Here is a 26,982-nt window from a genome sequence, read left to right on the forward strand (position 1 = left end):
TTGCTTTCACAGTTTCATCAACAATCAATTGCTCGATCTTAGCACTGTTAATCTAACATTTAAACAAATAATAGAGAAAAAGTGACAAAAAAGATGAAATTTTTTCTGGTTTGTTATTTCATTAATAATACTAAGATCAATAATAATAATAATGACAATGATGATGATGATAATAATAATAATGATAATAATAATCTGCAATAGCTCATATGTATTTAATTGACTTTGCCTCAATTTCCTCAACATTAATTCCATCGCACTGCATTAGGATCAACTGCCTTAAGCCAATGAAAATACGCTCCGTTTATGCACATGAAAATGATATACAGTAGAGACTTATAACAGCTACAACGCTTTCAAGGGAATGCCAAATCATTTTTCGATAATAAAATATTAAAAATGATACATTAAACGTTTATGATTTTTTTTTTTCACTTCACTAGGCTGTCAAGCGAAATATTTTACAGTGGCAAATGAATGGAATCAATGAGGAACTTTTTACCATAACTAAGCAAATGTCGAGGGTAAGTAGGTATACTTTGAATCCTTTCTGGAATCCAAACTCCAAACGAAAACAGGTAGGTGATTCAAAATTGATTTTCTATCACTAATGTATCAAATTCCAGCTAAAATTGATTATGTATTTCAAGTAAAATTAGGTCATTCGTATAAACATTAAACGTACTACACTACATCCGGCCTTCAACAAATAATAATAATGATAATGATAATATTAATAATTATAATAACAACAATAATAAAGTAATAATCATAGTCATAATGTTAATCATATACATGTTCAACAATACCAAAGAATTTGAATATCATCGAACTATGCACAAAAATGGCATAGTATTTTATAAATACAGTATTAGTACTGTTTTTTTTTTCATATTGCACTTTAAATTTAGAGCTAGTAACTGCATGTAAACGAAGTCTAAGGGTTCATACGATTTTGGTATCGAAAATTTTTTACATACTTCCACTTTCTAATTTCATGCTCCATTGAATGATTGAGGCGTGCGTAAGAAGATAATTTTAAAAACTTGGTAAGTATTTCTTACTGCAGAATCAACAGCATATTCAAGAAAAAAGAAATATGTATATTTCAACGGCCAGTATTTTATACTCAAATTCGTTGCATTAATAATTGCCAGGTAGACCCACTTTGCATTTAATTCACTGATCACATACAAATGCTTCCAAATACACACCCATGTTTCCTTACATGATTATTTCATTTTTATGTGAACAATATTCGTCACTCAAAGCTCACAAGCAAATTGTACAATTGTATCAATATACATATGTATATTCAGTTAATCTGAAATATAAAATATCAACCAAAGCAGGCAATTAAACCTGCGTCAATCGATTGATGCAGTGCTATTCAGTTTTAGCAATAACAATATGTCCACATTGGTATATTTTTTGAAAATCTGAGAATTGATACTTCAATCTCATTGATTGTTATCTAAGGAATTAGGTTTGTCACAAATCATGTAATTATAAGACTGATGTCAGAGTAAAAGGTTCTGAAAGAAATTCGTTACATAAATACAGTAGAATAAATTTAATCTTCAACTCATATAAGTAAAGACATAATATATGTATATTTCTCTAATAATTAAATGCAAAATAATTCGTATCTCGTGTCGCTTTACATTCAAAACATTCAAAACAATAAATACTGTTCACGTTATGCATGCAAATTGAAGAGCAACCAAATAAACGATCTATCGTCTACCTGGTAACAGACGTCAATTCTTCTGTGAAAATACCAAGTCCAAAAACCAGGATCACGATACCTTTATTTATATTTCATTTAAAATTATTGTTGTTGTAATAGTTACATGTATAAACAAAGTATTAAGGGATTAACATGCAATAACATATTTACAATTTTTTTCTTCACTTTGCGGAAAAATTGTAAAACTCAAAACCGAGAAATAAATTAGGATAGAGTTTATTGTATGTATTCATCTGTTTATTAATTGATTTGTTTTTTTCGATCATTTTCATATTTTTTATTGTTATTTATTCATTTTTTTCAATTTTTCTCATTTATGTTTGTGAAAGATGACTGAGTCTAACGGTCAATGCTAAGATCGATAAATAAATAATCTTGAAGTTCGGTTTTCACTTCTAAGGCTTCTCTTGCATATCAACTGAATTTCCAAATTCCATGATGTCTTAATAATTACGGTACAATTGACAATATATCTGACTGCTGAACTTAGACTTCCACAAAACGATAAGAATTTGATTGACAATGAGACATGAATTAAGCTGGTCCTCTATTATGTTAATCCAGTTTGATATTACCGCACTCCAAAATATATTCTACAAAGTTCATGTGTTCATTTGATTGATAGTATTATCAGAAATATCCTTTGCAAGTGTGTCAATATCCATTCAATTTATACAGACCCGAAATATTTGTAGATATAAGTATAAACCTCCGACCAGTCGAAAAGTAACTATATCAGTCTATTAACAAAAAATAAAGATCGTCATTATATAAAATGATCTCTTGGCATCAAAATCTTGAAATAATCTAAATAACGTTCATTGCTTTGGAGTGTCGGTGTTCAATATAATTTATACGAAGTCATTTGCTAAAAAGGAAATAATTTCAAATCTGCATAGCATCATTAATACCTGTGGTACCGCACCAAAAAAGAATCAAGGAAATCACCCAAAGATGGCATGCTATTCAACAATAATCAAAAGAAAAATGTGATGAAGATAGCATCCTACAATCAATATTTCACTCGATAAAAAAGATTTTCCGTTTACATCTATACATAGGTACATAGTACATATAGGTTGGTACATGGACGCATATATATAACACGATTATTTGAGAAAAAAAAAAATTATACCTAGTGAGAAATATATTCTGTACCAGCACTACCTGGTAAGGATAAAAATACTCTCTCATTACTTGACACAATGCAGATTTGACGCGCGTATTAAAATATCAACCTCCTTCTCTATATCATCTGCCGATCATATTTTAGAAGCATATGATTAACTTGATGTGACATTTTTCAACTTGTTCTTTTTGCAGCTAATATCGATAAATAACATCATCTTATGAGTTGATTTTTCCCTCTCATATCATGATACTACTTACCATACACAAATAATATTCGTAACGACAATATGTTACTACAATCATGAATATCCCAGCTGATTATATGGATCGGAATAAATTCTATACCAAACTGTTCATTTTCAGCTTTGATTCACGTGTACAGTAACATAAGATTACTAGAATAATCTATATTTGGCCGATTAAACAATATTAGTTGCATAATAGGTTGTCACTGAGAAAAACTGAATGATGTCACACCCTAAACTTCAGGCTTTACGATGCTAATTCAGTCCATTCATTTGATGTATCATAAAATATAAATCCATACCATATCTCAAATTGTATCTTGTCTAGCGAAGCTCCCCAATGTGATCCTAATTATCTTTTACATGATGTGTTTCGATCATTGGTTCACATTCATTAGTCAACTGCGCTACGAAAGAAATGGATTGGCTGTGGTACCTGCCCAAGGGTCCTGTCGAATTTGATTGATTGTGGGACGAGGAGGTGGCGTTGCTGCTGCAAATGGATTTGCCAAATATGGCACCGACGCTGTAAATTTGTTGAAATTCTAAATTACAATACGAATTTATAATACCTCGTTTGTAATGACACGACAATTAACACAATCAGTCCCAAATTAAGAATGAATCGATTGAATAATGTTGGGACACATGTGTGGAAAAAAATGCATTTTCTCGTATCAAGCATTTACTGAACAAATACATTAGTAGTCACGATTCTTGTAATAACACCTCTAATTAACCAAATTTGCGTTCTCTCAACTTCTCAGTATACAGAATAAAAAAAGAAAGAAGAACTGAGAACAAAAAATTAGTTGAGACATTGATAAAAGAAAGGGAAAGTAAAAAAAAAACATTTCAAGTTTCCATTGAACATTTTTAGATTCTCAAAAAAGAATACAATAGTCCCCTGTGAACGAAACTGATTTACACATGACTATTCGAACGTCTCATGCGTTTTCAAATCTGCAGTCAATCTGACATTTATTTTCAAATTCAATTTGTTCACTCAATATACATAACTTTCACCATGCGTCCATGCATTATTATATCGAACCAATATACTCACAAAGTTACTTCCAATGAAATGCTATGATGACAGACATAAGACGAGTGTTACATAAGTTGATGAAAATAGTGCACAATGAAGGTGGAGAATGAATAAAAAAATATAAATTTCTCCAAGTATCCAGCTCATCACGAATGTAACACTGTGACCAGTTATGAATTTGACACAATCTAAATCTTTGAGATACATGATTTGTGGTTCCCAGTCTTAATTAAAAAATTATATGATCGGAAGTCATTGACTATAACTTTGTTGAATCTGATATCCACCAAACGTTATTCAAGTATAAATATGCGGTTAAATAATATGTCATGCAACAGTCACGATTTAGTAAATATTGAATTAATAGCAAACAGAGAAGTAAATCAATTTTGTTGTTTGGATTCAATGTTGAGAATTTTGTTCGTGTTATTTGTACACTTACCTGCGGGAGCTGGAGCTGCAGGTTTGATCGCAGAGGTACTGACAAGGTTATCTAAATTGACGAGAGCTGAATTTTCTCCAAGAAATGATTGAGGAGTTTTCTTAACGGCTCCTGTACTTGCAGAAAGATTGTCACCAAGGCCTCCAAGGTCAAATGGGTCCGGTGACATTGTAGTTCCTTCAAATAAGCAAAGCCATATGATGAAAATGTCTACAATCTTCTGCAAGACATAGCGCGTAACTTATCACCAAAGCAGCTAGATTGAACTTGATACATGAATAAAGAACTTACTGTTATTATTCATTCCATTATTAGGTAAAGGACTGGTACCCAGCTTGCTTCTATTACTGATGATGTCAAATTCGTCCAAATCTCCTAGTGGGCTTGCTACAGAATTTTGTTGATTTTGTGTATTGAAGTCATTAAATCCAGTCCCACTTCCATTAAAGCCATTAGTCTGATTGGTAAAGCCAATATTCGAGGTGGGTAAATTGAAGCCAATATTTTGGGGAGATTGTGCCGTAAATCCAATGTTTTGAGTCAAAGTAGGATTATTGAAAGATGGAGATGGAGTAGCAAGTGCCGAGGCTTCAGCACCAGAAGAGGGAGACCATGGATCAACCGCACGAGGAGCTACTGTTGCTGGAGATGATACAGGAGCTCTCCATGGATCTACCGCAGCAGCTAAAAATAAAGAAATTAATAATTTAAGACAAAGTTAAGAATAAAGAATGCCGTCAGGATATTTAATGGAACAATCATCAAGTGACTATTTGAATTCGCTTTTTACCTGATGATCCTGTCACCGATATTGAATCAATATTCAAGACCATGCAAAGAAATATTAGAGTGTAATAAGTGAAACAGTTGATTATTCTACGTCTGACAGATATGTAGCAAAGAATTACTCACTCGGTCTTTGTGGAGGAACTGGAGCCCAAGGGTCAACTGGGGGCGAAGCACTACTCGTCGGTACAGTCCATGGATCAGTGTGTGGCTAAAAAAAAATAACAATAATGTGTAATCTAATCTGATATTAGATCCTCCATTCATTTTTAAATCTACACACGTCTGTGAATTATTTGAAAACCACATATAAGGCGTACCTCCATGTTACAAAAGTAAGATATGTCCAGTGACTAACATGCAGCATGCAAAGGGTGTAACACGTTCAATTTTTGAACGCAATATGTTTTGATTACAGAGCATGTGAATTGAATAACTTTTCAGTTACCTGTGGCCGTGGTGGAGGTGCTGCTGTTGGTACTCCCCATGGATCAACCTGCGCAGATGTTCCACTAGCCTCTCCCAAGTTGACATCTAGTAGGTCGAGTACATGACTTGGTTTGTCCGATAAGGGTAATCTGAACACAAGTTTTGCTACATTAGCCTTGTGTCACCAATTCCTACGTGATTCGGTAATCTGAGACATCCAATGTACTCACTTGAAATCCTGTTGACTCTGGCTTAAAGCTAATTGTAATCTCACATCGTCGCTGCGCCGCCTCTGTTCTTCTTGTTCAGCTTCTTCTCTTGACATTGCAAGAGCTAGTTGCAGTTGCAATTCCTCTTCACCCACAGTTTGTGGCCTGGCAGCTTCCAGCTCAGCTGATCATTCAGAACGAAAAATAGGAATTAATGTAGGAATGAATTGAATCACTAGAACCAAATATATGTTCAAAATCACAAAGTGTAAAATGAACTTACGTTTAGATGCGGTTTCAGAGAGTTGACATGGCTCCCAGTCTTGGAACTGAAATTAAATTAATAGATGCTTACATATGCTGTTAAAAGTTTATGAAATGAGTATAGAATCATAGATATATTGAACTAGATCGGACAAGATCATGGCGGATTCTAGTGTATGGGTTTAAATGTAGGCGGCGCGCTCGGCGAAAAAACCCAAATTGAGGATTTAGCTTCAGGCCACTGTTTTACTCACAGAATTACCTAAAACCCCATGATTTGCTTAACAGGTCGATATGATAATTTTATGAAACTGTTCGACTTGACCGACAGATATGTGACCAAGCGACATGAGCCATGTTATACACGGTATCCATAAATTTTTAACGTGATATATTAGATACAGTTATACATGGCTGTTTTACCCGTGATAAATTATTGCAGTAATGTCTCAACAAGCAGAACACAAAATCCAAAAATGCACGAATGCACGGCATAGTGGATTGTACCCTCCATGTAAACAGGATATATTTTTCAAAGTGTTACAAGGTGTTTTCTCAAAAACTGAGGATTATTTTGGAAAATTTTTGAAACAATAATTGCAGAATCATAGAAGGAAAATTCAATAATACCATAGATATTGAAATTTAGCTGGATTGTATGGGGGTTTTGAGGGTCACTTGGTTTTCCGAGCGGAAATCCATATTTTGTATTGCAGATTCGTAATTTACAAGAAAAGCTAAGCAGCATTCGTACAAAACATTTTTTTCATAATCATCATTTTGCAATTATAATATACAAAATTAATTTTACACGCAAAAACTAAAACTTCTGAAGAAAAATCGCAGAAGACAAAGAGAAGATATTAGAAAGTTTAGAATTCTATAAATTTCTGAACGAGGAATTTTGGCACTTGAAATGACCGAGAGGGTCATTTTAAAGGCCATGGAAAGTCAAAATCAATTTTTTCAAAAAGTACGGAAAATTTGGTAAAAAAAAAGGTGTATCGAGATTTTTTTTCATTGTTCCGAAATATGACATCCTTGGCTATCTTTGAACTGCTGAAATTAGAATCAATAATTTTCAAAAATCTAAAATTTTTACACAAATCTCAGATGAATATTCTCACAAGGTTCAGAGAAATTTTTTTTTGCCACATACGTACCCATATGTATTCTGTATTGCCTATGTATACAGCTTACGATGCATTGTACACCGAGGATGATTGTAAGATCTAATATCTGATCATAGTGTATCAATCTTAGAACACTGAAACAAAACCTGTGATCTGGCAATGTTGCACCGAGTATATATAATATATATTTATATATATATATAATTCCTACTTTTGATTCTACAATATACTCGAGATAACTTTATGCGCAGCGTTGCCGGATCACCATTGACCACGAAAATAACGTGTTGGAATTAAAAAGAGAATGATATTTCAAATTATCGTATCGCATCCACAAAAACGGTGAAGTGCTTTTTTTTTTTTTTTCTTTAAATTTGTTTAAAGAACTTTTTTTTTTACTCTCATAAATTTGTTCAAAAAATTATCTCAGAAAAATTATTTTTACATTTCACATCAGATTCTACCTGGTAAGAAATAATTTCATTCTGTATAGAGCTTTTGTGGAATCTATTTTGTTTCAATTGGTGATACGACTCTGTAACGAAGCGTTCCTCTTTATCAAGTTTTTATTAACCCGCTTTCTTGTCTATCTGTTTGTCTGTTCAGTAAAAATTTTGCAATCGATTTTAAACCAACTTCCCAATGAGCTAGATATTTGAAACTTCAAACACTCCTCATAACTGGATGACAATACAATATGAACTTCTTTTCGTAAAAAAAGAAATAAAAAAAAAAACGGATCGATAATCAATGAGATTTATAATAATGAAATTTAACAAAATATAGTTATTGACACGATTAAAAGCAAATAGCTTGTTCTTCGAATAAATTTTGTTCCAATATACCACGTTTGGTTTTTTGCGGATATCTCGGAAACTATTGCAGATATCCCAAATTTGAAAGAAGGTTCATGAAGAGCAGAAAACATACTAAAAAAAAGTCCAACCTTCCTGAACTGTACCGCGAATATTCATAACTTTAATTGAGCTATGAGAAAATGACCGATGACGCCTGATTCGGCTCCCGCGCGCGATGATTGTTTCAGAGGCATATGCGAAAAAAATGTATCCAACAGTCTATATATGAATATTAAGGAATGAAAAAATTCAAGTACGTACTGGACACTCTAGTAAACAATAATCAGTTGAAAAAAAATTTATTCATCATTTTTCAATGTACTATGCTTTTGTAAATTGAAAACTCTTTCTCAATAGGCAAATAACAAAAAAACTCGGATAATTAACAAACCGAAAGTTTCAAATTCCTTCCACTTCGTTGAAGCTATGGAGAAAAATTAAAAATATAAAAAAAGGAGTGACATTTTTTTTTTAAGAAAACATTTTCTTGTTTAAATCATAATTTCAATTGTTATTTGACATTCTAAAGGAAAAAAATTTCTCAATTATTTTCAAATTGTTTTTCGCATTACAATTTGTTATAAACAAATGAATTTTCGAGCGAGATTTTTTTTTATTACTAAATATGATACAATAACAACTGTGTGTGGGTTTTTGAACAAAAAAAATTCTAGTTTTTTTTTAATTTAAAAAATTTATGGATCTTGAATTTTTTCGTTCTCTTCGAGTTTCTTACCTTTGTTACCAAAATTACTACTATCGTATTATTACTTGCCGTATCAACAGTTAATGAGTAATTCTGGTTCTAATTTTTTTCCAACTGATTATTGTTTATTAAAGTGTCCAGCAAGTACCTAAATTTTTTTATCCCTCAATATTCATATATAAACTGTTGAATAAATTTTTTTTTTGCTCATGTCTCCCAAACGAGCATCGCGCGTGGGAGCCGAATCAGGCGTCATCGGTCATTTTTTCATAACTCAATTAAAATCATAAATATTCGTGGTGCAGTTCAGGGAGGTTGGACTTTTTTTTAGTGTGTTTTCTTCCCCTTTTGAATTTTTTTCAGATCAAATTTCAGATAGCCGCAATAGTTTTCGAGATATCCGCAAAAAACCGAACCCTACTTTTTTTCCATTAAATTGTTTATTACTTTTGTAATTTTTTCAACCGCGTTGTCATGCGATTTCTGAAGTTTCTCGATCTCATTCTGGATCCAAAAATCACCTTTACATTGAATTCGGCGAAGGCTAACTCAAATTTGACCAAAAGGCACTTGTTGACTAGACTATAGGACTAGAAGGACGAAAAAAGAGCGAGGTGCAAAAGTGATAATTTGCTGGGAAGCGAGTGTCGTCGCTTTGATGCGCGGCGAGCTAAAGCCTGGTTGCTGGTGCGAGTGAGGTTAGTTTGGACAGAAATCGTTTAGACAGAATCCGTTTCTACGGAGAAAGTTTGCCCAGGGTTCGTTTGGACATAAGAAATTTCGACTTAGGTTCGTTTGGATACAAATGCAAACGACCCTAAGTCGGTCGGTAGAAAATAAACTAACTAAAGAAAATGAATCGAAGAAAATGACAACACGTTAATGATAGAATTAAGTTCCAGTGAAAATTAATTGAACAATCTAATTTCTTTGAAAAACTTGTTACAAGTTTTCTTCTCACTTAGAAATCATTATTTCCCAATTGATTTTCAATTAATTCTCCTTTCCTCGGCATCTTTGGATTTTGATTTTGGTTTTGTTTTTCTAAATTTTTTCTGTACTCGAAAATCTTTCCATCGTGACATATTAACAAGTTCACAAAAAGCTGAACAACGAACAAACTCCTACTCGCAAGCCCCAACAAGAATAACAGTTATATTCAGTTTTGTTTTTTTTTTTTTTTCGACCGATAGTTTGTGTTAGCGAACATGAAATACTACTTTTTTCCAAAGCCGTAATATTGCGAACTATACTGAAATTTTTTTCAACCGAACAAGAATAATTCTCCTTACAGAAAATATTGTATTTCAGATTTTTGTATTCAAATGTGAACAAATTATCATAATATCCATTTGCACTGAAATCATCCTAGTGATGAGAGAAGCTCATCTGCTGCACCGTAATACCGATAGTCCGGACGAGCGTGTTATATTTGTCGCGCGTCACCGTCTATAAGGATGAATTTGAAGATTGGATCTACAGATCGTTCGTGCGGTTGACCGATAATCTCTCAGAGGTCGATGAAGGGTCTGTTTTACCATGAAACGCAGAGGGCGCTCTGGGCTGGCACTCTTATTTTGCGACTTAATACCCTATGACTCTCACTTTTCGCAACTTGTCCGATCTAGTTCAATATATCTATGATAGAATGTTTTCAAACTTACGTCACTGCTCATTGGAGACATTGTATCTAATCCATCGCTGCCAAAACCACTGAGAGATTGTGCAAATCTTTCTTTGGCCTTTAATGCTCGAGCTCTTTCGTTCCTCAATCTTTCATCATCTCGTAACAGTGCTACTAACTGCTTAGCTTTTTCTCTCACATTAATTCCTTGGTCCTTCGCACCTTCCATGTATTGAAAATCTACAGTAATAATAGAAATAGGTATTAATGAGTTTGTAGTTTATCAACTATATAGAGGGCAGTGTCTAATATACTAAGAATTTCTTATTAAACAATGGCAAACCAACCTTTGAGCGTCTGGATGGAAAAGATGTTTTCTTTGCATTGATGAGCAACTTTTTCTGTACCAGTTTTAATCAAATATTCCAATAGAACTAATGCTTTATAGACGTGCCTCCAATTCTTTCCATGATCGTTAAGTCGCTTCCAAAGCATTTGCATAATCTCTGTAAACGCTACAACGTTATAGGTCAAGTCAGCAATTTCTGCCATAAGAGTACTGCTCGGACCCCAAGGATCATTGCTTGTAGCCTTGCGCACAGCTTTCTGCATAATGAAAATTCAATAAATATTTCAGTCACTTATTGGAATATAAAATAGATCAAATTAAACTTCATCTAGTGATGGATGCATTGATAAATAACTATTCTCAATTGTAGACGTATACCTGTGCGTCACTGTAATTATGAGCCAGATTTTTGATATCTCGTCTGATACCCGCTAGATTCACCTGCATCACATCCTGCCCTTGTCTCCGCATCTGAAACATTCACAAATGTTACCAATAATTTATTCATGACACCAAGTTTTGACGATTTGTAATCATGAAATAATCTGAATGTCTAAAAGTGAAGAGGGCGTACTTCTTATACTTATTCACAGCCCATACGATTTTTCCGTTTTAGACACACAAATTGCTCGTAGGTGAATAACTGAATGGTTTCGAAACATATTCAACTGTGAATCTTTGTGAAAAGGAGATTATTTTATTGCTTGTTAGCATACAAGGCAAACAGGTACGAACACCGATGATTGCATAACTATAATTGTTGTTGTTATTTCTTGGTTCTGATAGTGGATATTAAAATTACTTAACATTGCAATGTATATATTTCAATTCACCACTGTTGTGAAAAATGTTTAATGACAAACTATTTTGAAATAAAATTAAAAAAAGATTAGATCACTCAATTCTGAAATACGGTTCAAGAGATACTGTGAAAAATATAAGTAACGATGGAGGATCATTCACACACTTTTTCTACCATTGGCTCATATTCGAGGTCCTCTGTTTGAGATCGATTACGGAAATCCATTGTTCGAGCACTGATTAGTTCATCCACATAAGTAACATTCATTATTCAATTTCAGTAAATTTACTTGATATTGAAGTATTTGACAAAAGACAAAAAAAAATATGAACGGTAGTATGCTTTGGAAAAGAAATATTGAACAACTATAGAGAACAAGAACAATTCTAATAAGATCTTCCTCTTGAGAGCCATACGCAGCAACTGTCTGGTAACAACTGCTCTACCAATAAGTCTGAATAACGAAACCGTCATAACAAGCTGAGTAAATGTTGTCTAGCAAGCTAATTGAGGTGCAAATTACTGTTGCGTTGACCAAATATTCATATGTTATTTATATCTTGAGTCATGTGAGTTTAATGCGATAAGAGCAGGTATCAGTAATTACTACTTGCAAAGAATTTATGAACGTTAAATGAGACTACTAGGTCACTGACTATGAATTGAATAAAGTTTACAACAAAACTTCCTCAATAGAACATACCAACTTCTATTACAAATTCGTTGAGGTTTGACATTGAGTGATAACGATCAACAACATTTCCTCTGATAGGAAGCGAGTTTGCGGGTTGATCGTAAAAAATGTGGTCAGTTGACCAAGGTCAATCTTCTCAACATTTACATGTTTCATACTCATTAAGGCTTTGATAACTTGACCTTGGCCTACTGCATCTGATGAAGGTTTCATGAAATCACAAAGAAACTAATCAAGTCCAAAACTTATCCAAGAAAGCAGAATGTTTATCATTGATACAGACAGTTAATATCAGTTAATTATCCGAATTACAATTAAATTAACAACATTTCTGCGTACTCGCAATTACTGTTTATCTCTGTCATAAATTTATTTTTTTTTTTTTGTACGCTCATATTGAAATATATATGTATGTATATGAAGAATTAAATTATGGTTCCAATATGTACATCAGTGTCACAATTCAAGCTGGGACTGTTCATCATTGGTATATTTCTACGAATTGCTCATTTTCAGAAACGCAATGTGAGTCATGGGAGGAGCAGTTTTATTTTCGAACAGTGTCTGAACATGGCTCCAGTGCAATCTACAGTCAAACAAAATGATTAAAGATAACTGGTGTGAGGTGGTTGAGTTAACATAGGTAGCTCAATTCCAGCCTATATGCTTACTTGCTTTCAAAGATGAAATGATTAAGAACTAAGCTGAAGTGAAAATATCAGTCGAGGAAGAATTTGTATGAAAAAATAAGCGAAACGATATACGTTTATTTATGGAATATCAAAGAAAAAGTAAAAAAAATTCTTGATACCGTAATTGTTTTTATAGTTGTGATGAAAATGTCGTGAATTAATAGTTATTCATTCTATAGTGTTTTAATTGTGGGAGAAATAAAATCATGCAAATAATGTTTTACTCACTTTGATAAGTTATGCTCAATTGCTGACTCTTACAAAAAGTAGCCACACAGCTGCAAGTAAATGTAATTAATGTTGACGGTTGATTCACTACTGTGCTTGCTATCATTTATTATCAAAAATTTTCTTATCACATGATACCTGCAAATCAAGATAAAGTCTTCTAAAACAAAGAATCACAAAATATATTTTCTTTAAATATGTCAAGTATACTTAAACAGGGCATAAATATTCCAAAAATATAACTATCCAAAAACATGACTAAGTCAAATTTTTTTTGGCCATTCATTCGATTAACATGATGCTTTAACATTGGGTCTTGTCCTGACATCAATAAATCATAAGTGAAACTTTACAGATTGAAGTGCTCTCTGCTTATTGAATATCTATTCTTGGAAGATTATCAATTACTACTTCTCATAAAGCTGAGATGTAAATGCTAACTACTCCATGAGATGAGTAATTTTTACCTTATCTCATGACATAGATGAAGCATTTGTGTTTTGAGAAATTCTTATTTGAGTTACATAACACATTGATTTTTAAATGTACTGGTAATATCATCCACTTTGATATGAAAATTAAAAAAATACACAAGATTGGATGAGACACATTTGCCACATGCTGGCATCGGTGATGAATAGAAAAAAGGAAATAAATAATCTGCTCACAACCCACAAATTAATCCCACGGTAGTTAGCGAGTATTGAAGAAACGTTATTCAAAAGTAGACTGGTATAAACTTGATACATGAATTGTTGAAGAAAGTAGAACAGCTACTGAAGAAAGATTGTAAGACAATAAACTTCAGAACTGAAGTAAACTGCTTTCTGTTTAGTAAAATCCTGAGAATCCCTATAAGCGTAGCCGGTGAATATATAATGTTATATAAGTAAAAACAAGAGTTGGAGCAATTAATTACAATGCTGTATCCCATTTTTGATTCGTTTACATGAAAAAACTACTTAACCTGGATTTGAATATATAGCAAAACATTAAAAAGACTTTATGCAGACAAATTTTCAGAAAAATACAAACGGAAAATAAGAACAGAATATTGTTATGAAAATGGAAATGCAAAGTCTTTAATGTACCTGACAATAATATCTAGCAGAGAATATTGGACCACTTACATCCAACGGAATGTATGTATACTACAAATCAGTTACAGAAAGAAGAATACAAACTCGCTTTGTTCTGGTTTTGTTGAATGTCGAATATTAAGGTCATTGCTATGAAAAATATGAATCCATTTTGAGAAAACAAGTGACTCAGAATATACAAGCTATGACAAAATAACCATGCATATGACCTCAAAAAGCAAGGGTACGAAATACTGATTTTCAGTGAATAATTTACAAAAATGATCATCAACTCTGCTACAAATTGAAAGATCTTTTTAGATTCTCATTCTTTCTACGTCAAATGAATTCAAGCTCTGTACAATATAGGAACAAAGTTGATTATGCAGACCAGGGTAAGGCTTCCTTAATAGACGTGATACAACTAAATGACCATGGGCATATTGATTTTCACATACGATTATTTTCCAATAATTGTGATATTCGACCATCACCTTTATCAGCCAAGTTTTTGTCAATTTTAAATGGTTGATCTACATGAAACTGTACAGATACAACATACTTTGTCACTCTTTGCTCTTACAAAAATGCTGTTGATAATGAAGCTCTTCAGTTATCTACATCAACAAGGTTCGATATTATCAGAAAGATGAGCAAGTTATAGTCTCATACATGTAATAGTAAAATGCATTAGACAGCTATTACAATATTTTGTAAAAAAGTTCTTCCATCAAGGGTATTCGGTCCTGTAGAGATGGCAATGATCTGTAAAAAAAGCTCTAATCTTATCACGAATTGATATCTTAATCTCCAGAACTCAACAATATAAGCAGAGATCTGTAGTAACAGCACCTAAAACACGTCACACATATTCTTGGATCTAGATACGCAAGTTCAATACTACGATGCTATTTTGAACAGTCGTAAATTGTTGGGAAAAATTCAACTCTTGCGACTCGTCGATTTTGTATTGAGTAATCAGTTTTGCAATCATTAAAAAATAATATCAAATTTCAGAGAGTTGATCAATTTGATCATACATAAAGGTAATGAACTTGTCACTTTTGATAATCTATTCAATTTCCCCAACCACTTACACTCTACACAGACTCATTATTTGGGTAAGATCAAGTTAAACACAGGGATTGAGTGATTTGATGTTTTTGAAGCTGGAAAAGTGTTTCAATTAGAATACGTGAATTTATGTGAGTGATGCATGTCCTTCTACGGTTATCCCTGAAAACACACACCTTGTCCACACATTTAAATTCTACTGTATGAGTGCGTATAAATAACGGAATCTACTACTTTTTACGCTTCTTACTACAGAACTCACGATGATACGTCAAATAACTTGAGTTGACATCTACAATTTTATTGGTTATAAAAGCTTAAACTATTTCTAGAACTTTAATATCCTCGCAACTGCATAATCACGCGTGTATATTTAACAGAAATGAATGCTAGATAGATACATATTGGTCTACGTGGGCGAAAGTGCGCTTGGCCCAAAATCTACTGAGAAGAGCACTAAGTGCATCGGACTCAGAAACATTTCACGTACGGTCATAATATCATTACTATAAAGCGTACGCAACTATAATCCCTGATAACAATTCATCTTTGACATATAAACAGCACATGGACTTACCTTCGCGTACACTTAAAATTTGACACACAAATTACAACCAAAAGAATGAGAAAATAACATAAGAAAATTATGACAAGTTCATTCACGAGAACTCTGACGAATCAGCAACTACGAATCAAGATGGCTGTTGTGTTTCCGTATATCGCAGTGGTTTCCGTCTAGGCGTTCCGTGTCTACGAAATATCACTTGTCATTTGTCAACGCCCTATCTACGACCGCGACAATTATCAACATTCCCAGGGTACGCTTATTTTAATTGTAGTAGAAAGTTAGTTCAACACATGCTGCATGCAATGAAGTAAATAGAATTTATGTCCGATCGATCGGATCGAGCGAACCTCACGTAGAACGTGAATTTTTTGAAAGGTAAATAGACACATGTTGCATCAACTACTACTACACTACGCTATGCTTACGTGCTGTCACTTTGACATTTCGACAGGTAAATTGTAAAAATGTGATTGTTGATTCAAAGTTTTTTCCAGATTTCGTAAAAAGTGATTATTCTTAATCGACATGGCTGCGAAACAAATTTTTTCCCTCGTTTTCGTCAGAAATAAATCCGACATTCTGATCGGCATGAAGAAACGCGGTTTCGGACAAGGGAAATGGAATGGTTTCGGCGGTAAAGTTGAATCCCATGAGACTATATTACAAGGGGCTATCAGGTGAGATTGTTATTTCTTCAAATATTGGGGTTCAGACCAGATTAATGATAGATTGATAACATCGGGAAAAAAACGAACCCGTAATCGTCTTTGTCATTCAACAATGCCGTTTATTTCACGGTAAAAGCGTGGTAAACAATAGTTTTACGATACATAATCCATTACACTTATGTACAAAGAACATAGTGTAGAGCAGTTCATTGAGTTCAGGAGAGAACAAAAACACTGCTAATATCTTGAAATATTAGAACATTTCAACCTGAGAATGTAAAAATAGTTATTGTTAAGGTGTTTTCCATCTTGATGTCAATTTCAGCAATTTATAACATAATTACATATCTGTTTTTAGAGGATTAGAAGAAGAGAGTAGTTTAAAAGCAGAGAATCTAAAAAATGTTGGGATTCTTGAATTTGAATTCGAAGGTAGTCCCACACCGCTAGAAGTGCATGTTTTTGAAACATTCGCTTACACTGGGACCATCAAGGAATCCGAAGGTATTATTCACATACTTGATGAGTATTCAGAATATTGAATATTTCTTTTGCCCAGGATAATTTATCTTATTATGTCCTATATGATAGTTGCAGAACTTCCTAGTATATATAATACAAGATTCTTCCATTACATTCGATATCATCACATTTTTTTCTGGACAAAATTTAATATGCACTTCTTTCATTCGAACAGATACAATTTGTCTTGTCCTTTATATTATTAAGAATATAACGTTCTATGATATTTAATACAAAATATTCGAAAATCTAGATATTCTACCCAAGTGGTATAACTTGAAGGATGTTCCTTTCAAGAATATGTGGCCGGATGATGAGCTCTGGTTTCCATACATGCTAAGAGGAGAATTTTTCAAAGGAAAATTCCTATACCGTGGAGAAGATACCATTCTAAAACACAATATTGAAGTTGTTGATAAACCTTCTGAATAAATGACTATCTAATTCATTCCGCAATGTATATTATGTATTTAGTGTAAAAACTGTTGATCAATTGTAGATTTAAATTCAAATAAACTATATTTCTATGTACTTTACAGTGATGATTATTTTTTCCTATTAATACTCAATATTTTACTATCCAATCTGCATACATTCATTATGCTCAAATAATTTCAATTCTGGAACTTTTTGTCAGTGGTAGGTGATAGAAAATGTGTATTATATAAGCTGCATTGCACAGACTACATTAAAAATGCTTCAGAAATCCTTTTATAATGTTGATTTCTTAAAATTTTTCTCACTCTTAATCGAATATTTGAAACTATATAGTACTAAGAGATCAATAATGAATACCTATTATAAATATCTATGTATAAAGTACACTCTTAATCTTCAGATACCGCAGCATTTATTTAATTGAACGGTTATTCCTAAAATATATATGATAATATCAGTACTAACTATCAAATATCAACAAACCTTATGTAGAGTAAATAAGTTATAAACCTAAGATAATACCAAGAAGCACCTCAGTGGACTTTATATGATGACAAATAATAAAAGCATTCCCATTCCATTATAATGCAAAACTGTTCCTAATTTATTCACATTATATGTCTACCTATATTCTTAGGTATGTAGGAAAACGGAATAATAGTTGATTTAAAAAAAATATTGCTATGGACAACGTCAAGTTTAAAAATATATGACCAGATACTACTTGAAAAGTGTTCCGGCAAGGCTCATTGAATAATAGTTGCCAAAATCAGCTTTCAGAATTTCAGTGGGTTCAAGCCGCTGACCAATGTTCAGCTCGCCAAAGGAGAGTATACATGTTATGTTTCAAATCTTCTTCATCTGTGCAATTAGTCGGATAATCAGTATATCTTGAAATTAGACTTCTATACCCTTGTCCCACAGTGGCTAAAACTGATTTTTTTTTATCTGATGATTTGAAAGAAACGATCTGGCATACTTTGCCTTCAAAAGGTCGAAATACTGTGATGGGTCGCAAAGAATTACATTCCGCTACTGCAATGCATCCCCAAGTTGTACCAATATAAAGTTGGTTCATAAAAGTTTCAATAGCAGTAACTTGGCACTTTTCTGTTGTCAAATTTTCCTCTATAGAAATGGATTTCAGACTCTCGGAACATGGGACTAGCTTTGACATATCTAGTTTGTTGATGATCTGGCGCATATCGATATCCCATTGATAAACTATGCATCCTGGGTATGTGTACGATAGAACTGAGTTTTCGCTACTCAGTAAATATGTTGCAAATATAGTTTTAGACATTGCTTCACTAGGGAAGTGAGCTAAGCTGATTGTATCAATCAAATTTCCATCTTTTAAAACATATATCGATATATACCCAAAGCTTTCTCCAGTCCATAGCTCTATGATACGACGCTTTTTGAATATAGCTGCTAGAGAGTATATATTTTCTTTGATTTCAGAGGTAATCTCGGTTTTCTTCATCTGTGTGAATGAGTTAGAGAGTAAAAATAGCTTTCCGCTGTGTAAGGCTACTGCAAATTGCTTAATTTGTTCTAAGTTTATAAGTCCCACTACATTTGACTCTTTTGTATGATCAGGTTCCATATTGTAGCTAGCTACACATCCGAAATTACTACCCAAATAGACATGAATCTGTCCAACATTGTCTCCTATCCAGATATAGCCATCTACCCCACACATTGCATATGGTATTACAGGAGTCTCGATTCTCACATGCTGTAGCCAACCCTTTTCAGTACCCAACAACATATCAACCTCTCCGTTATTATGGCCAAGCCATATTTCATCGCCTATGACATTTTCATCTAGCGATTTTTTTGTTGTTGTTATGGCGGTAACTTGAGTTCTTTCAGTGAGAAGAGTTACGTCAATCAAATGAGTAAACTCTGGAGCTGAAGCAATGGAAACGATCTGGCTAGCGGTAGGTCGATCTTTGGGATTTTGGGCCCAACATATGACCATTAAATCAAGGGCATAACACGGATGGAGAGTTTCTCTATAAGTCAATGGTGGTCGACCTCCCTCCAAAATACATTCTTTAACTGACTCGTGTCCTTCGAATGGTTGTCGCAATGTCACAAGTTCATAAATGAACATTCCAAACGAAAACGAATCTACCTTTTCCGTGTATTCTTCCTCGCCGTTATACTTTATGATCTCTGGTGCCATGAAACCTTCTGTTCCTCCAAAGCCCTTTGCACCTGAGGGTAATGTTAATCTGGAAATCCCATAATCTGCAACTTTGACATGAACTGGGTGATCTATATAGTCCTGAAACGGAAGAGGCAATTGCCAAACCAAAACATTTTCAGATTTTAAATCCCGATAAATAACATGTTGCTGATGAAGGTATTCAACTGCTTTAGCAACCTGCAGGATAATGGATTGTAAAGTATAAGGATCTAATTTTGCCCCAGATCGTCTATAGTTTTTGAGTGCATTGTCCAGAGCTCCTTCAGGTGCTAGATCCAGAACCAAGGCCAGAGGACTGATAACGATCCCAACCAGAGGTACAATGTTAGCATGTTTTAAGGTCAGAAGAATATTCAATTCTTGCCTTGCGGTGCAGTATGCCTTGCAAGCATATTGCAAGGGATCTCTGTCCCACTTGCTTTGAGCAGCTTTGTAAGCCAATATAGCTGACTGCTTGGAATTTGGGCCTGGAGGAACTGGTTGTAGCATTTTCATAGCAACATCTGTTTTGATATGTGTACCAGGCAGACGACAGTTACCTTTGAAAACAAATCCAAAGGCTCCTCGACCCAGCATTTTCCCTCGCTTTATTTCATCTGACTTGATAAGATGTTTGGCACCCAGATCCATAAATATTATATCTGGGGCTATGTGGGATAGTGGAATTTCACAGTGCTTGGGACAATTAATGGACTTGTTGCTGTAAGCTGACAAAATACATTCTTCTACCATCCAAGAGTAAGCCAAAGTTCCTTCCAAGTTTGCATTTAGTTTTGAAATATCTGGATGCCCTTCTAGTGAGGGGATTCGGCTGGATGCTGAGCTATCATATCCGACACCGCTATCTCCATCAGACTTGTAACTGTCCTGACTTTGCCTCTCTCGATTCATGTAATAACGTTGAATATCTTCAGGCAGATGCTCTGTACCACTAGATTCTATGTCGCTCTCCCCATTATTGATCAAGCATCTTGGGCAGGGAATCAACCTAGTAACTAATAACTTTCCTTCTGATGTATGGACGAATCTGGTCCCTAAAGTCGGATACCAGTCTTCTAATAAAATATCAATGTGATCAACAATCAATGCTAATAGCTGAGGCATACTTTCTGGTCTAGGTTCTACCACAATTGCTTGGTAACCCATGGGCTCGTCCTCCATAGACTCAGACATTATTGGTTGTTTTACAACCAAAGTGTCTACAGGAAACCAAATCTCAAGAATGGCAGAACTTTTGAGATCTACAGTGCACCAGATCCCGTCTTGCTTGAGCTTGAATTTATAGTGTCTGTAGTCGTATGGAGAGTTTTTAGAGCTGTAGTTCACTTCTTTCAAACGTAATAATGTGATCCCTGCATATCTCAGCTCTATACCTGTTTGCCATAAAATCCATTCGGCCTGCGTTTCTAGTAAACTTGTGAAAATTCTTTCATCTACAAAATCTTTGAATGGTGTCAAGAAAGACATGACTATTTCGACGATAGTGTCATCAGCTAAGATTCGTGTAATTAATCTAGACCAAAATCCACTGGGAAAATAGGACATCAATAATAATCTGATTACAGAACAGTCAGGCTGAGATCGCGAAGTGAGAACACATTCTGTGTTCATTTTTTCACCAGATGCACCGGGGAATGAAAACATTGGAGATGTTATTTTTTTAGAGCGTACATGCCAGCCGCGTGTTTTCACTGGAATTTTTACCACCTGATTATTCCTCAGGATATCATCTTCCGTAGGCAACAAAGAAGGTATCAAAAGGGTTCGATAATCCCATGTTAAAGCTACCTCAAATTTATTTAACAAACTAACGATATATCCCTGTGTATCTATAGTCGAGATAGTTGAGGATTTGAAAACGTGCTGTATGTCATCTAGCTTCATAATTCCAGAACGAGCAAACGGATTGATTTCTCTAATCGTTACAACGTGAGCCAACATATCGCAGAGCCATTGTGGATCCAAAAAATATAGGTCTTTTAAAGTAGCATCATCGTAATGCAGAATAATTCCGTTATCATGTAAGAATAAAGTAGCTTGGTGTAATTCAGCAGGGTCTCGAAAAGATCTATGAAGTTTTTGTAGTTCATTATTTACTGCTGCATAATATTGATCAGCTTTTAAAACAGGATCTGCTCCGGATAATTTTCTGTCATGAGCAAGCTGTACAACGACATCTTCAAGAGCGAGATAACTAGCTGGAACTCTTTGTTCTAATAATAACTCTTTGCTTCCTGGTGATCTCAGATTGAAAACGATATCGTATATTAAATTACAGAGCATTTTGATGTTGTGCCTCGTTTTACAACTAATTTCTATAGTCTCCATAACTTTGGGCAAGCCACATTTTTCTGCATCTACAACGTTGATGAATTTTTCACGTATATACTGCTGAAGAGCCTCACTTTGGTCATATGAAATATCATAGTGAGTTCCAATAATAATAACAGGTGAATTTGGAGCGCGACTTTGAATATTCACCAACCATTGGAATATCTCCGAAACACCTTTAAAGCCATCTGTGATTCTCCACACTACCAAGTATAAGCTGCGCTTTGACAGGAAGTATTGATGAGTAGCATAATATTCTTTCTGCCCACCAAAATCCCAAGTCCTGAAATAAACTGGGCCATGAGAAGATTGACCTCTGACTTTTTTTTCGTACAACCAATCGCCAATATCTACACCTACGGTAGAAATTGTTGTTCCTCGAGCTGTTTTTGCATTGATATTTTTATTTCCCATTCTCTTGGCCCAGTGCTCAGAGGCTTTTTTTTTATTTGGCACTTCCCCTTCCTGACGTAGTTGTTCAAGCAAACTAGTCTTGCCAATTCCCTGTATTCCAACAATCATTAACTTCATCCTTGCATAGGGCTTTGCATCTTCCAAGACGGACTTCAGATAGCCAATAACATCCATGGTTTTATATTTCTTTGATTCTATCATGGACTTGAGAGGTTCCTGCAGCTTACAACCCTGGGTATTGAGATTCCACAGTCTGGAAAGTAAGCCCATTTGTGGAGGCAATTCCACAATTTCGTTATTACCATTTATATTTAATACAGAAAGATTGCTGAGCTCATGAATATTGTAGGGTATTTCTCTGAGTTGATTATTGCTAACATCCAGCATACTGACGTTCGGAAATAATAAATACAATTTTGATCCTGAATAAGTCATTTTTGTGTCTTTGTCAACACTGTCTTCCTCAAAATTTGGGGGTTCTCCATCATCGATTGATGTCAGTTGTATTCTGGTCAGTAAATTATTTGCCAGGACCAAAGTTCTCAAATTTTCAAGTCTCAGATGCCTTCTATGCGTACATACAGACATCAAAACAACATCACGGAGAGAAGTTGCAGTCTGCCTATTACCAGGACCGGTTGGTGTTTGAATGTTTGTTGCAGGACAGTAGCAAGCAGTCGCAGCCTGCTCCATAGAATCCGCACCATCTACTTGAGGCAAGCTAGGCCAGCAGGAAATCTGATTATTCGAGAGATCGAGCTGCTTCAAACTAGCTGGATACGAAGTAATGTGACTCATAGATCTCAATGAGTTATACGCCATATTCAATCTCACTAAACTAACAGCTAAACAAGGCAATGAAACTGGTATACTGTTGAATAAATTATGTGCTAAGTTAAGCGAAGCAAGGACGGATCTGGCCCCAGATTCGGAACCATCGGATAGTTTTTCAGAGACCTGTACAGAACCAGTCCAAACATGGGGGCAATTCATTTCGATAATTTGCGCATTAGCAATTTTAGTGAATGACTCAAATTCCATAGAATCATCTCGCTGTAACCCGAATTGACTAGCTAAACTCCTACTACTAGGACTACTCGTTAAAGAATCTTCTCCTTGAGATTTTCGGACAATATTTTGGGAAACTTGACTAGGCAAGTCCCTCAATAAATTAAACGATGCATTCAATTCTTTTAATCTCGGTGCTTTCCACAAATTATTTGGCAAGCATTGCAGTTTGTTGTTTGAAACATCCATAATTTCTAGAGCTGGTAAGTCGAAAATGAATTCCGGAAGCTGCTCTAATCGATTATCTTGCAAATACATTTCCTCTAGAACAGGGCAGAGTTTATCCTTGGACGTTTTTAGCTCAATTGTAAGCATATCTATCTTATTTTGTGCCATATTGAGGTACCTCAAGCTTTGGAGATGGAATATAATAGAGGGTACAGAAGTTATTGAATTATGAGAAATATCTATCCTGGTAATTGCGTACAATATCAAATCATTATTCTTGGCATTTAATTTCTTATTTACGTGTAAAACTGCGTCGACAAGCCACTGGGATCTAATCTGAGACAATCTACATTGCTGATTATGCCAATTTATCATAGTGGCAACATTTGGAAACAGTGCTGAATAAGTGACGTTCCCAAAATTTGAGAGAGCTGAAAAATGGGATGACTGTGTATTGTCCGTCATGGCTTTCTTATTAATTTTATATTCTGAATCTGGATGAGCTTTTATGGACAATAATTTGGCTGTTAAAGCTTCATCTCGATTCTGTGCAGCTATTTTCAATGCCTGGCATTCGTTATCTACAGCACCATGTTTGAGAAGAAGATCAGCAATTTTAATATCCCGATTCGTACAGGCTATCGTTAACACGGTAGAATAATTAAACTCAGTATCACTTTGATCGTATGGAACTTTCACCGGCAAGTTAGGATTAGCTCCAGATAGCAACAATGCCCCCACAACATCAACATGCCTAGCTTTAACTGCAGCATGTAGAGCAGTCTCGGTATCGTTATAACAATATAAATCTATATTTAATGGGGACACTGTATTTTCATCTTTTTTCTCCAGTGATTTAGTTCTAAAATTTAAACTAGACATAAGCCTTTGAATACCACTTGAAATTCTACGTTTAGATGTTGGAAGAGGCTGAACATCATTCGCTTCATCCTCTCTGACTTTTCTAGCTTTAACTTTATAACTTAAGAGTAAATCTACAATTTTAGTGTTGCCCAACATACTAGAAATATAAAGAACATTTTGCCCCGTAACATCTCGTGTATTGATATCAAATGCCATTTCATACTCAAACTCTCCGCTTTGGTCTTTATATCTTTGATATAAATGCTGGGGATACTCAAACTTCAGCAATAGCTCAACAATAGAAAAATGGCCGTTTATAACAGCGGCGTGAATGGGTAACCATTTCTCCACTGTAAGAGATTGTATTTGTTTGGGAAACTGTTTCAAAAGTAGCTCAACAATTTCGAGCTTTCCATTATAACAGGCAATGTACAGAGGACAATACTTGGTAACAGGATGCATCCTGCAATCGGCCCCATGATCAAGAAGCAATCTTACAATATCTTTGTGGCCCATTTCACACGAAATGAATAACAAGGTGTTTGCACCATTAGGGGCCATGTTGACAATAAATTCGAGATCATTGGATAATGATTGCACAATACTTCTAGCAGCTATTGTGTCTCCCTGCAAACAAACTGCTCGTAAGGAAGCGTGAGTAGCTAATCGTTTGAGTTCGTGTCTCTCAGCAGATAATTTAAGTAGACTGATACAAGTTGTGTGCTCACTTTTCTCAGCTATATCTAAAGGCTCCAGTCCATTGCTGTCTTTAATTGATAAGTCAGCGTCGTATTCAAGAAGCTTTTCTATATTAGAGACATGCCCATGTTCAGCGCAAATGTGCAACGGGGTGCGAAAATGCCCACGAGGACCACATGGAATATTTGCATTTGCACCTGCCACTAGAAGAGAAGCAAGGCATCGCGAATTCTCCGTAATAGCTGCTGCGTGCAAAGACGTACGACCCCACGAATCTTGGCTATTTATATATTGGGCATGTTCTCCACGTAACAGATCTTCTAAAAGTTCAGCATTATCCCACAAAGCAGCTTGGTGCAGGAGACGTCCTGGAAAATCTTCGTCAACTGGCGTGTAATCCTCCATGGCAGCTTAGTCTGGACCTTGAACTTCATTCATTTGGAGATAAAATACAGAGGTGCCCCACTACATCCGTTCCTATTGTGTAAAAACTGTAATTACTGAATGACTGAATATTGAATGTGATTACCTGTGTTTCGTAATTGGTTAATTGTTGTTGGCTCAATGAAGTCATTTGGTCTATGCACAGCACAATTTTTATAAATCACAAAGAGGTGTGAGAACGATGTAGAATGTTGCATTCTTGTAAATCGTTGAAACCACATTCGTTATTTGGCACTGACGTGATTGTAATTTCAGCAGTTTTACAACAGTAGCTAAATTAATCGAAGAGCAAAAGGTCTGAATCCGTTGACAGCACTCAAGTAAACAAACAATTAGAACAATCGTGTTTTAGAGCAAGATAATCGACGCACTGAGTGGAACGCGGAGTCTCAATAATAACTTTAATCAATGTTATCTGTTAGACATTTCGTTAAGTGTCACACAAACTTTACATAATCCCTTCCGCCGATGATTGATCCCCCCGATTCTTTGATTCTTGTTCAAATCTGCCCGCAAGTTCCCTCATAATCTTTTATAGCTGAACTGTCACTTATTAGGTTGGACGCACTACTCTACAGTTCAGGGTCGCCATTTTTGAAAGACAATCGAATAACGCGGTGATAGGGGTCCGTACGAATGATCAACTTTAGACAATCCATAAGCATTATTTATGAATTCCGTAATTCACTGACCGTGAGACACAACTGAAAATTTACCAGAAATATTCAGCGTGTATTTCATCGTGTGCAACCTAACGGTTATTCAAGGCTTACACTCAATCCATCAACTGCCAAGTACGTATTCGAATTCAAATTATTTATTTAATTCAAAAGAAGTTGCGTAATGACATCTACACAAGATCTAGCCAGCAATCTAGAAAAAAAGTAGCAGCACGGTTACGTTTTCTCCGACTAGATTGAGATGGTAGCGTTTTAGATTACCGTAGTAGTTTTCAAAAATGAAAACCTGTTTTAACTGTTCAATGTTACGATTAACCGCAGGAGTGATATCGGATGTAGATCGAAACGGGATAGTTGA

The 26,982-nt window shown here is 34.8% G+C and overlaps 3 protein-coding genes across 20 annotated transcripts; 1 reads left to right on the forward strand and 2 right to left on the reverse strand.

Moving 5' to 3' along the window:
• Positions 1 to 1,558: 1,558 nt before the first annotated feature.
• Positions 1,559 to 16,660, reverse strand: LOC105687690 (epsin-2). Of its 14 annotated transcripts, none has more exons than XM_048651781.1 (15): positions 16,536 to 16,660; positions 13,390 to 13,527; positions 11,941 to 13,055; positions 11,352 to 11,444; positions 10,972 to 11,230; positions 10,665 to 10,864; positions 6,324 to 6,369; positions 6,062 to 6,224; positions 5,851 to 5,980; positions 5,723 to 5,755; positions 5,529 to 5,613; positions 5,407 to 5,415; positions 4,908 to 5,300; positions 4,617 to 4,793; positions 1,559 to 3,652 (listed from the first exon to the last, which is right to left on the reverse strand). In XM_048651781.1, the coding sequence occupies exons 3-15, from the start codon at positions 12,040 to 12,042 to the stop codon at positions 3,534 to 3,536; spliced, it is 1,809 nt and encodes a 602-aa protein (XP_048507738.1). In that variant the 5' UTR covers positions 12,043 to 13,055; positions 13,390 to 13,527; positions 16,536 to 16,660; the 3' UTR covers positions 1,559 to 3,533. The 14 variants fall into 14 exon arrangements, with proteins under 14 accessions (XP_048507738.1, XP_048507739.1, XP_048507737.1 ...); XM_048651782.1 differs by lacking the exon at positions 16,536 to 16,660 and adding an exon at positions 16,120 to 16,257 and having other exon boundaries at positions 13,390 to 13,439; XM_048651780.1 differs by lacking the exon at positions 16,536 to 16,660 and adding an exon at positions 16,120 to 16,257 and having other exon boundaries at positions 13,390 to 13,549.
• LOC105687692 (oxidized purine nucleoside triphosphate hydrolase-like) lies at positions 15,315 to 17,831 on the forward strand. 4 transcript variants are annotated; one of them, XM_012403527.3, is made up of 4 exons: positions 15,315 to 15,514; positions 16,605 to 16,787; positions 17,137 to 17,282; positions 17,554 to 17,831. In XM_012403527.3, exons 2-4 carry the CDS (start codon positions 16,636 to 16,638, stop codon positions 17,730 to 17,732), a joined length of 477 nt encoding a protein of 158 aa, XP_012258950.2. In that variant the 5' UTR covers positions 15,315 to 15,514; positions 16,605 to 16,635; the 3' UTR covers positions 17,733 to 17,831. The 4 variants fall into 4 exon arrangements, with proteins under 4 accessions (XP_012258950.2, XP_048507757.1, XP_012258951.2 ...); XM_048651800.1 differs by lacking the exon at positions 15,315 to 15,514 and adding an exon at positions 16,219 to 16,360; XM_012403528.2 differs by lacking the exon at positions 15,315 to 15,514 and adding an exon at positions 16,341 to 16,485.
• A 148-nt stretch (positions 17,832 to 17,979) lies between these two features.
• On the reverse strand, positions 17,980 to 26,840 carry LOC105687688 (leucine-rich repeat serine/threonine-protein kinase 1). Of its 2 annotated transcripts, none has more exons than XM_012403513.3 (2): positions 26,030 to 26,840; positions 17,980 to 25,928 (listed from the first exon to the last, which is right to left on the reverse strand). In XM_012403513.3, the coding sequence occupies exon 2, from the start codon at positions 25,903 to 25,905 to the stop codon at positions 18,532 to 18,534; it is 7,374 nt and encodes a 2,457-aa protein (XP_012258936.2). In that variant the 5' UTR covers positions 25,906 to 25,928; positions 26,030 to 26,840; the 3' UTR covers positions 17,980 to 18,531. The 2 variants fall into 2 exon arrangements, with proteins under 2 accessions (XP_012258936.2, XP_012258937.2); XM_012403514.3 differs by having other exon boundaries at positions 17,980 to 25,977.
• Positions 26,841 to 26,982: the final 142 nt, after the last annotated feature.

Source organism: Athalia rosae, chromosome 3 (genome assembly GCF_917208135.1).
Source record: "Athalia rosae chromosome 3, iyAthRosa1.1, whole genome shotgun sequence".
Taxonomy (NCBI): domain Eukaryota; kingdom Metazoa; phylum Arthropoda; class Insecta; order Hymenoptera; family Athaliidae; genus Athalia; species Athalia rosae.